The sequence below is a fragment of the Mus pahari genome, chromosome 6 (genome assembly GCF_900095145.1).
Source record: "Mus pahari chromosome 6, PAHARI_EIJ_v1.1, whole genome shotgun sequence".
Taxonomy (NCBI): domain Eukaryota; kingdom Metazoa; phylum Chordata; class Mammalia; order Rodentia; family Muridae; genus Mus; species Mus pahari.
In genome coordinates, this window is record NC_034595.1 from 85,155,026 (window position 1) to 85,165,930 (window position 10,905).

Consider the following 10,905-nt stretch of genomic DNA (forward strand, 5'->3'; position numbering starts at 1 on the left):
AGAGGCAGGTGGATTTCTGAGTTCGAGGCCAGCCTGGTCTACAGAGTGAGTTCCAGGACAGCCAAGGCTACACAGAGAAACCCTGTCTCGAGAAAACCAAAAAAAAAAGGATGGGGAACCACATGGACTGACTCTTAGGGTGGAGCCCAATGGGAGGAGGAGACAGGGCTTCTCTGAGAGGGAAGTGGTGAGGCTTGGCCAGATTCTGTGGTGCCAGTTAAGAGGAGTAGGAATTTTAGTGGGTCTGCAGGAAAAGGAAGGAAACCTTAGCTATGTGCCTGCAAGCTATTGGCATGTGTGGGGGGCATGGGGGAGGGGCAGTGGAGCCGATCAGGCCGGGGAAGGAGTACGCACCTTTTCTCCCCTGCTCATCAGCGCAGTGATCAAGTCTTGCTTGTCGGGCATCTCGGAGGACTCGCTCAGGAAGGTGGTGCTTTTGGAGGTGCGCTTGTGTAGGATGACATTTTGCTGCTCCTTGTTGAACCGGATGGAGCACACCTCCTCTATAATCCTGGGGGAGAAGAGATGCCGGGTTTGTTGGGGTCGTCGAAGCCTGTCCATCTCTTCCCTGGTGGGCACCCTCTTTCCCCCTCTCCCTCCCCCCCCCCAACTGCTTCTCCCGGCCTTCGAAACATCCCTCAAGGAGACCCAGGCTGTGTTGGCCCCGCCCGGCAGACAAAAATGACCCAACCACCAGGATGCCAGCTCCTCCTGATCAGGGAAGCGTGAACCCTGGGCGTGCTACTTTGCCGATGACCTGAGACCAGGCCCAGCTCAGACTCCCCAGGACCCTCCCCTACGTGTCGAGCTCCTCTCGGATCTCTTTGTATTCCATCAGGTTCCCCTGTATTGCTTCAAGCACCAAGCAGAAGTTATCGCAGGTCTTTTCCGTGAGGTTACACAGGGGGCCCCCAACCAGTGGTTCCTTGGGGACAGTGGAAATATCCTTGCGGGCCTCTGTACAATGCACCAGTGGCAGTTCGTCAGTCCAGTCCTCATCCTCTTCTGTCTGAGGACAGTGGATGGAGGGGGGGGAGACAGGTCAGGGTCATGGAGCTTCAGGGAGGATATATATCTCTGAGGACATGCAGCCTGTAACTTAATTTGGTATCATAACATTTTAATCTGCGCACGCTAGGGATGGAACCCAGGGTTTCCAGCAAGTTGATACTGGGCCCAGTCCTTAGCTCCAGTCAGTCTTAGTCCCCCTAGCTTGTTGTGGTAACGAATTTCAAGCACATAAGCACCCCCCTCTGGAAATTCTTACCCCAGCAAACCTCTAAAGCCCTACCTACGCTGAAGTGATGGTCGTCATGTCTCTCTAACCTTTCCATAGTCCACTTCCACTCCACCTTACAGAAATTCTGCCAAGTGAACACTGGGTAGCTGACATTTATCAAGTTCTCTCTCTCTCTCTCTCTCTCTCTCTCTCTCTCTCTCTCTTTCTTGACAAAGTTTCTCTGTCACCCTGGCAAGATCTCATTCTATAGACCAAGCTGACCTCAAATTAAGAGATCTACCTGCCTCTGCAAGGATCCAAGGCGCGCGCCACCACATCCAGCAAGTATTTATTTTTATTTAATGTGTCTACGTGTATACATGTATGTACAGGCCTGCTATGTATATGTAAGTAAAGGCACCATGTACATGTAATGCCTGTGGAGACCCGAAGAAGGCTAGGGGACACACACACCCCTGGAACTAGAGTTACAATTATGAGTAGTTGCGTGAGAGGGACTTGAACCCAGGACCTCAGCAAGAGCAGCAAAGTGCTCCTAACCCCTGAGCAATCCCTCCAGTGCATTTGTTGGGTTCTTATTTTCCTTTGAGATGCTCATGAGTGTTCTGGCAAGTGAGGATTACCACCATTCCCATCACAGAGAGGAACTTCGGATGTGCTTGGATAAATGCCCCCAATGCCACCCCATGCTCAGCTTGAATTATGGCACATCGAAGAATGCATACCCAGCCTCCAGGATCCTCAGTTACAGAGGGGACTTTACAAATGTGGCGTCTTGCCTCCAAGTCTTGGACATGGGGCACGCCCTTTCCTCTCTCCTGCCCTACCCAGCCCTCACACCTCACTAAAAGTTTTCTTGTTTTGAGACAGGATTTCCTCGAAACAGTTCTGGCTGTCCTGGAACTCCCTTTGGAGCCTAGGCTGGCCTCAAACTCAGAGATCCTCCCAAGCGCTAGGATTAAAGGCCTGCACAACCACACCCAGCTCACCTCGGTAAACGTTATGTTCAGATGCCCCTCTTCCTCGCCGGTCTTCATCATTTGTTCCAAGTTTGTGGTCACCACGACAACGAACAAGTTGAGACCAATGAAGGCACCAAGGGTGATAAAGATAGCGAAGTAGATGGCACCCCCGACCTCCATCGCGTACTCTCTGTTGTCCACCCTGGGAATGGCAGTCAGGGGCTCCATCATTTCCCTGGCCCTTCATGCCTCAGAGAGTTAGGGCCAGCTCTCAAGCCGGCCATCAGCACTCTTCTGTATGTCCAGAACAAGCTACAGTTATACAAGCCACAGCCACAATAACTAGAAGCCGAGCTGCATCTATGCCGAGCTGCATCATAGAAGAGCTCTATAGATCTTTCTAGACTGATCCTCACACCACCCGATGACATAGTCAATACTGTATTGTACTATCTCATTGAGAATGATTAAACAGAGGATCAGATAAGTAATAAAGTCCAGCTCTCGGGAAGTAGAGATAGGAGAGCAGAAGTTCAAAGCTAGTCTGGGCATCTGCCTTAAAAACAAAACGAAACAACAAACAAACAAAAAACCCCAAAACTGGAAATAAAACTCGGTTGGTAGAGTGTTTGCCTGGTATGCTTGAAGCCCCTGCGCAGCATAAGCCAGCGGGGTTGCATAGTCTGTAAGCTTAGCATTTGGGAAGTGAGTGGAGGAGGAACCCAAGTCCAGGACTATCCCGGGCTATGCTAGACTCCATTTAAAAACAAAACAGATAAAACAAACCCCTCCAACTTTTAAAAGCTAGAAGTTAGAGTTATAGCTCAACAGCAGACGGCTTGCCTAGCCTGCTTACCTGATTCAAACTTACCTGGCATGCTTACCAGCCAGCAACATAAGATGAACAAATACATACATACATACATACATACATACATACATACATACATGCATACATACATACATACATACACACACACACACACACACACACACACACACACACACGAGCTGGTCTTGATAGCCCACATCTGTAACCTCAGCAGTTAAGAGGCCAAGGCAGGAAGATCGCTACAAGTTTGAGGCCAGCAGTGGATTCATTCATCTAATGTCACAGGGCCAATGCAAAGGAAAAGACTCAAAACTCCAGTGCAAGCAGCTTCACTGTGAAGTCCACATAGACCTGTCTGGCCTCAAACAGAGGTCACCCTGCCTCTGTTTCCCCAGTACTGGGATTAAAGGCAAATGTCACCAAGCAATTGCGCTCTGGGCATTAGTGTTCCACCTTTTGTTGTTGTTAGTTTTGGTTTTGTGGTGTATGTGTGTTTGTGTTTGTGTTGAGACAAGGTCTTACCATGTAACTCTGATTTGTTGGAAACAGGCTAAATAGACCAGGCTGCCCAAGTTCTTTCAGAGTGCCTCCTGCCTCTGCCTTCCGAGTGCTGGGACTAAAATTGTGTGCCACTCTGCCAGCATTTTTGTTTTTTTGATGTTTTTAGACTGGTACTCATGTTAACCCAGTCTGGCCTCAGACTGTGTCATACAGGTAAATGTCACCAATCTTTCTTTGATCGGTTCTGGGGATTGAACCCAAGCTAGGCAAACACTCTACCCACTAAGCTCACCCCCATGCAACTCCCCCACCCCTTTCCCCTTTCTCCTTTTTTGAAGCAAGCCTTGTTAATTATAGCCAACAATTGACTTGAACTCCTGATTCGCCTGTCTCCGATTCCTGAATGCTGGGAATTCTGCTCCTTGTTTCTGGATAAACCCAACTTGGCATCTACTTCACAGTGGGGCATGGGATGGATTGAAGCTGGACTTGGACTTGACAGAGAAGAAGCAAAGAATAGAACACAAAAAATGACTTTGGGGAGCAGGTCTGAACATGAGTGGCTTAAACCCAAACTTCCCAGGAATCGAGGTCATTTGTCCTGCTCTGGTGCAAGCTGGAGGCCACCCAGAAACCTCAGGCACAGCCACAGACCTGCTTCCTGGCCAGAGGTTGAGCCACACAGCTGAAGTCTCCATGAACAGGGTCAGGTGGCCCTATGAATGTGTGAAGCTGTTGCTTCTCCTCCTCCTCCTCCTCCTCCTCCTCCTCCTCCCTTTATCATATATATATGAGTACACTGCAGCTGTCTTCAGACACACCAGAAGAGGGCATCAGATCTCATTACAGATGGTTGTGAGCCACCATGTGGGTGCTGGGAATTGAACTCAGGACCACTGGAAGAGCAGTCAGTGCTCTTACCCACTGAGCCATCTCTCCAGCCCTGTGTGTGAAGCGTCTATGGTGATAATGTTCAAATACAACAAAGCCAAAGCTCCCTGCCCATGATTTCCTTGGATATTTACTTCCTGTAAGGTCAGCTTTATGGAAGTCCCAGGAGCCCACTCTCTCATTGTTTCCCTCTGGCAGGAACTCCAGGCCTGCCTTATCGACGAGGAGACGAAGCTCAAGAGAGCCACCGTGAGCTGTACTCACTGGAAGTCAGTGTAGATGTCCAGCCATCCATCCTGGGTGATGCAGATGAAGAGCGTGTACAGGGCAACCCCCATGTTCTGGAAATGCCTGGGCACAAATGCACCGAAGAGCGTGACCCCAAACACAGAGAATACCTGTCAGAGAGACCAGAGCCCACCCTAAGCTCACCCGGCGACAGCCCTGGACCCTGGCAGGACATGCCAACGGAGGCCAGCAAGTATCGCCAAGGAGTCAGACCTGAGTCCTTTGCTTCTCTGGGCTCCCATCCCTCCCCACTCCCCTACAGGCTGTATTCAGGGAAAGGGACAGACTGGGGTCTGGGAGACACTCACCAGCATGAAGAAGAGGATGAGAGCCATGACATTGGCCAAGTCCGGCATCGACTGCAGGATAACCCTGATGATTCTGGCCAGGGGTTCTACCGCCATACACACATGCACCAGCCGGAGCACCCTGTGGGTGGTGCCTCTCAGGGATGCCTCTTGACTCTCCCCAGACCCTTTCCTTCTTGTTGCCTCCCTCCCACCAACCTTCCTGGGAGCCAGACAGATGCCCCTCCTACCTTCAGGGCTCCCTACTCACCTGAGAGGGTAGGTGATGGCGACTATGTCAAGTTGTTTTATGAAGAACCCCATAAACAAGATAAAGACAATTGCGAAGTTGAGGATATTCCAGCCATCCTGAATAGGGGAGCAGCCCATAAGTGTCTATCAAGCCCAGCCGTGTTAGTATCCCGTCTGCACGACCACACACACCCCTCTAAGGGAGGGTCAGCACTCCTCTAAGAACAAAGCTAGACAGCTGCCATCCTATTGTTGTCCCAGCATGCTGTAAACACGGACTCACAGTCCTACACCCATGTCAACAGCCATTCTCAGATACAGTGAACACACACACACACACACACACACACACCCTTAGCCAGTGACTTGACCTACAGTTAGGTGACTTGAAAACTCTCAGAGGTTCCTGCCTTCATGTGAATTGTAACACACACTGTAATTAACCCAATGAAACTAGCTAGGCCTGGTGATTGTGTGTCTTTAACTGCAGCACTCAGGAGGCAAAAGCAGTTTGATCTCTGTGAGTTTGAGGCCAGCTTGTTCTACAGAGGGAGTTTCAGGCCACGCAGTGTTACGTAGTGAGACCATCTATAAATAAATAAATAAATAAGAAGTTGAAACAACTAACAGGGACAGCAGTGAGAGGTTGACGGAAGAAGTGATTGCACATCTATCACACACTAATATTAGAGACAGATTTCTATGACCTCCGTAAGTGTCAGCAACTTTAATGCAAAGTGCTGTTCACCAAAGGCTATGGTCAGAAAAGGAAGCATTAAAAATACATGCCTGCTGGCCTAGGATTATAACCCAGCCACCAAGCAGATCAACAGGGGCTATAAGATTACCCAAAGAGGTGATTGAAGACAATGGATTGAGGGGTTGGAGTGGATCTAGTACTCCACATGGTTTTCAATAAAGTTTTGGCCACTGTGTGTCTGAAGATAATACTAAAAAACAAAACAAAACAAAACAAAAAACCCTATATTTTAATGGAGGATGTCCTTAAATTTGGGAGACAATCCAATACAAGTCTGCCTCATGACTGTGGTCTGTGCCACATACCACACACACACAGGGGACACAGGCCTGCCCCTCTGTGGAATCAAGGACTGTAACCCCAGCCACTCAGGAGACTGAGGTGGGGGTTGGGCAGTGAAGTGGGGAAGGGTTCTTTGGAAAGTCAGATGTGTCGGATGGTGTTTTGCTGGGGCAAACACATGGAGGGGTGTTTCGATGAAGCAGACACAGGAGAGAGGATGTTCTGCTAAAGCAAGCCCGTGAAAAGATGATTAAAACTTGTGGTGGGCTGTGGCTTCCTCGATGCTCCTGGAGACTCCGGCCGATCAGCGGGAGTGATGTCAGCTAAGACAGACTCACTTCCTGCTGAGGCAAGACATGTGGTGAGGCAAGACCCAAGCAGGACACGTGATGTTTGGAGGGAGTATAAAAGGACTCCACGGGACAGTGACGGGGATGGGGTGGGGCGGGGTGCGGAGCTTGGCTTGCTCATAGAACTAGCTGTGCAATGCTTGTTGGTCTCCTGTCTTCGCTAATCTTTGCTTCGCTGAGAGAGGCACAGCCAAGAACCTCTCTTGGCATCCCTGCTGGTCTAAGTCCTTCCTGCTGACTCAAACTGAGGCCTGGCTGTTCCTGCTACTTCATGCCACCGCTGCCGCTGTCCCGGTACTACCGAACTGGACTGCTGATATATTCATGAAGTATTTGTGAGTGGATTGAGTTGTTGCTGTGGATCTGTGAACTGAAATGCTGATTTCCTCACAGTGCAGATGGATTTGCTCCAAAGAACCATTTCTAAACAGGTCCACTTCCCCATATCCCTTCTTTTCCATTAACTCTGGCGGGCTAGAAGGGAGGTTAAAACATTTACAAACCATCATTAAAAGTAGATTTTTGAGGCAGGTGGATTTCTGAGTTCGAGGCCAGCCTGGTCTACAAAGTGAGTTCCAGGACAGCCAGGACTACACAGAGAAACCCTGTCTCGAAAAACCAAAAAAAAAAAAAAAGTAGATTTTTTAAAAAATTAAAGTGACAGGGAGGTCTCTCCTAGTTCAAGGCTTGTGTGGGCTACACTGTAAGCTCAGGGTCACCCTAGGAAACTTAACAAGGCCTTGTCTCAAAAAGAGGACCACGGGACAGGCCATGGTGGCTTATGCTCTTAATCCCAGTACTTGGGAGGTAGGGGCAGAGGCAGGCAGATTTCTGAGTCTGAGGCCAGCTTTATCTAAAGAGCAAGTTCCAGGACAGCCAGAGCTACACAGAGAAACCCTGTCTTGGATTTAAAAGGGGGGAGGGGCAGAGTGTAACTTGGTGGATGAGTAAGTAAGCCTACTGTGGTGGTCTACATGAGAATGGCCCCCACAGGCTAACATACTTGATGCTTGGACACCAGGGAGTAGAACTCATGGGAAGGATTGGGAGATGTGGCCTTCTTAGAGTAGATTTGGCCTTGGAGGAGATGTGTCACTGGATTTGGGCTTTAACACTTTAAAAGCCCATGACAGGCTCAGTCTTTCTCCCTCTCCTCTCTCTTTCTCCCCTACCTCCTCTCCCTTTCCCTCTCCCTCTCCCTTTCTCTGTCTTTCCCTCCCCCCCCCACCTCTGCCTGTGGATCTGATGTAAAGCTCTTAACTACTGCTTCAGCACCTTGCCTGCCTGCCTGCTGCCATGCTTCCTAGCCTGATGATAATGAACCACCCCTCTGAAACTGTAAGCCAGCCCCAGTCAATACTCTCTTGTATAAGAGCCTTGGTCATTGTGTCTCTTCACTGCAGTAGATCAGTGAATGAGACACCTGGTAAGTCAGTTCTCAGCACTAGGAGGCAAGACAAAAGCCCAGCCACACTGCTGGTCTACAGATCCACCCAGAATTAAGCTACTGCTGGATCCCCTATCTTCATCCATTCTCTGAGGATACAAATTTTTGCCCTGTCGGGCTCACAGATCCTTTTGAGAAAGGCAGATAGAAAATATACTTTATCTCTACCAGAGAGTAACGCGGAAGGAGACTCAGAGCAACACGGGCCCAGCCTGGAAGAGCCTTCCTGAAGGCATCCTATGAAGTCATGAGTAGTTTTTACAGCACGGGAAGAGGGGGAGAAATGAGCAGACTGGCTTGGGAAATGTGAAACTTACATGAAACTCAAATTGCAGTGTTCACACATAAAGTGCTTCTGTCTGTCTCCTGGAGACGGTGCCCCATTACTTAGGCCAAGCAGGCCTTGAACTCATGACCCTTCTACCTCAGCCTCCTAACTACTGGGATAGTTAAGTGTGCATTACTGTGCTTGGCACAAATGAAGTCTTACTGGGCTAGAGATAATCCCGATAGTAGTCCCAGTTAGTAGGAGCTCAGGAGTCTGGGGTGAGCCTGGGCAACATAGTAAGGCTCTCAAACAAACAAACAAACAAACAAATAAACGCTTCATCAACACACCTCGGGGGAAGAAAGAGCTTTTCTGGAATATAGCCACTCCCATCCATCCATGTTCTGGATGGTGTGGTTTTGTGCTACCTGGCAGAAATGAATTGTCGAAACAGGGACTAGAGCTCATACAGCTGAAAATACAGAGGACCTCAATTACAGAAGACATCTATAGAGTGCTAATCCGGATCCATAAGCATGAAGGTAGATATTCTCAATCCCCCAACTCCATTCCCCATACAGAGATCTGGGTTTGTGTGAGGAGACAGAGCTGGGAAGGCAGAAGCAGGGGTTTGAACACACGGAGGGGGCATTTCCTGAGCAACTCACATCCTGCTACACACACACAAACACAGACACACACACACACACACACACACACACTCATTCACTCACTGATATATCCTCTCTCCATACAAACCCTTTACTCTGCAGAGCAAAGGCTCGATGTGGTGGGGACAGCAATGGAGGGATAAGGTAAAAGGGGCAATGCCCGGGATTCCCGGAGCTCACCTTCCAGAAAATCCAGAAGCCATTAAGCCAACCAAGCAGAACCTCGCAGATAAGGATCGTCAACACAATGTCATCCACGGTCGAGAATAACTCGTAGTGTTTCTACATGGAAGACAGAGAAAAGGAGACGAAGTGTCAGTGAGCAGGCTGGAGAGAGTGTGTGCGTGTGTGTGTGTGTGTGTGTGTGTGTGTGTGTATGTGTGTGAGTGTGGGTGTGTGGGTGTGTGTATGTGTGTATGTGTGTGTATGTATGTGTGTATGTGTGTGTATATGTATGTGTGTGTGTATGTATGTGTGTATGTGTGTGTGTATGTGTGTGTGAGGGTGTGTGTGTGTATGTGTGTGTATGTGTATGTGTGTGTATGTGTGTGAGTGTGTGTGTATGTATGTGTGTATGTGTGTGCGTGTATGTGTGTGTATGTATGTGTGTGTATGTGTGTGTGTGAGAGTGTGTGTATGTGTATATGTGTGTGTATGTGTGTGTATGTGTATGAGTGTGTGTGTGTGTGTGTGTGTGTGTGTGTGTGTGTAGGGGTGCTGGTACCCTGGCTACTCTTCCTCCTCAATATCTCTATGGTTTCCCTTAGGGGACACCTTCTGCACAAAAGCCAGGCAGTACCCAGACTGTGTCATGTGACTGTCAATACTGTTTGGAAAGTCGTTTCCTTTTCTGTTGCATCACACAGCCAGCTGGCCTTCACTCCTAACCACTAGAGCAGACTATTTGGGGAAGGGGTGTGTACAAAGGACCAAGCAGACTCTTGGATTTAAGAAAAAGGCCTGGCCCACAGGAGCTGCAGGACCCCAAATTCCAGGGAACTTCTCTACCAGTCTGGTCCCTACAATCCCTACTGATTGCAGCATCTCAGGTTCTCTGGGTCAGGTCTGAGGTGTCCTCCCCATTGTAGATCTAGGACATGTACCTGGAGTACATGATTTGGTAGATGGATAGCTAGGGTCCTTCCCTAACCAAATTCACTCCTGCCCTACCTAAATCTTGGTCTTTCTGCTTTCTCATAGCTGTGACCTACGCCCACAAACGACTCCCAGTCCACAGAATTAACCCCAGCAAGCCAGTCACCTCACCCCCACTATTTCTACACCCAGCAGCCAGGAGATTCCTTGCCCATCGTATGGGCCTCTGGTTGTTCACATTCACTGTTCCTGGCAGACCTATAGGCTTCTAGGGACTGACCTTCATAGTCACAAACTCGACAGTAGGGTTTCAGGCTTTTTTTAACTTTATTTTATTTTTCCTGTTTTACTATATTATCTGAGACAATCTCATGTAAACCAGGCTGGCCACAAAACTACGTAGCCAAGAATGACCTTGAATTTCTGGTTTACCAACTGAACTACATCCTCAGTCCCAGTTCTGACAATTTTGACTGAGACCCATAATAAGAGCATTTGGGTTTTTTTGTTTGTTTGTTTTTACTTTTTACAAAATGGTCTTAGGATCTAGGAAGATGGCTAAGTGGTCAGAGGTGTGTGCCAGCAGGCCTCACAGCCTTAGTTAGATGCCACAGTAGGAGGAAAGAGCAAACTCCTCCTGCAAGTTGTCCTTTGATGTCCACATTCTTGTCATGGTATACAGAGAGAGAGAGAGAGAGAGAGAGAGAGAGAGAGAGAGAGAGAGAGAGAGAGAGAGAGAGAGAGAGAGAGAGGAACAAATGTAATGTTGCTCCTGTCTC

The 10,905-nt window shown here is 48.8% G+C and overlaps 1 protein-coding gene across 2 annotated transcripts in view; it reads right to left on the reverse strand.

Moving 5' to 3' along the window:
• Catsper4 (cation channel sperm associated 4) overlaps window positions 1–10,905 on the reverse strand; it is a 16,555-nt gene that overhangs the window by 1,035 nt on the left and 4,615 nt on the right. The window contains exons 4-10 of one of the 2 annotated variants that reach the window (XM_021200917.1): window positions 9,212–9,313; window positions 5,273–5,370; window positions 5,023–5,143; window positions 4,691–4,824; window positions 2,230–2,404; window positions 801–1,009; window positions 355–511 (exon numbers count right to left, since the gene is read on the reverse strand). In XM_021200917.1, coding sequence (XP_021056576.1) covers window positions 355–511; window positions 801–1,009; window positions 2,230–2,404; window positions 4,691–4,824; window positions 5,023–5,143; window positions 5,273–5,370; window positions 9,212–9,313 — 996 coding nt within the window. The remainder of the gene's footprint in view (window positions 1–354; window positions 512–800; window positions 1,010–2,229; window positions 2,405–4,690; window positions 4,825–5,022; window positions 5,144–5,272; window positions 5,371–9,211; window positions 9,314–10,905) is intronic. The other variant, XM_021200918.1, reaches the window with a different exon arrangement.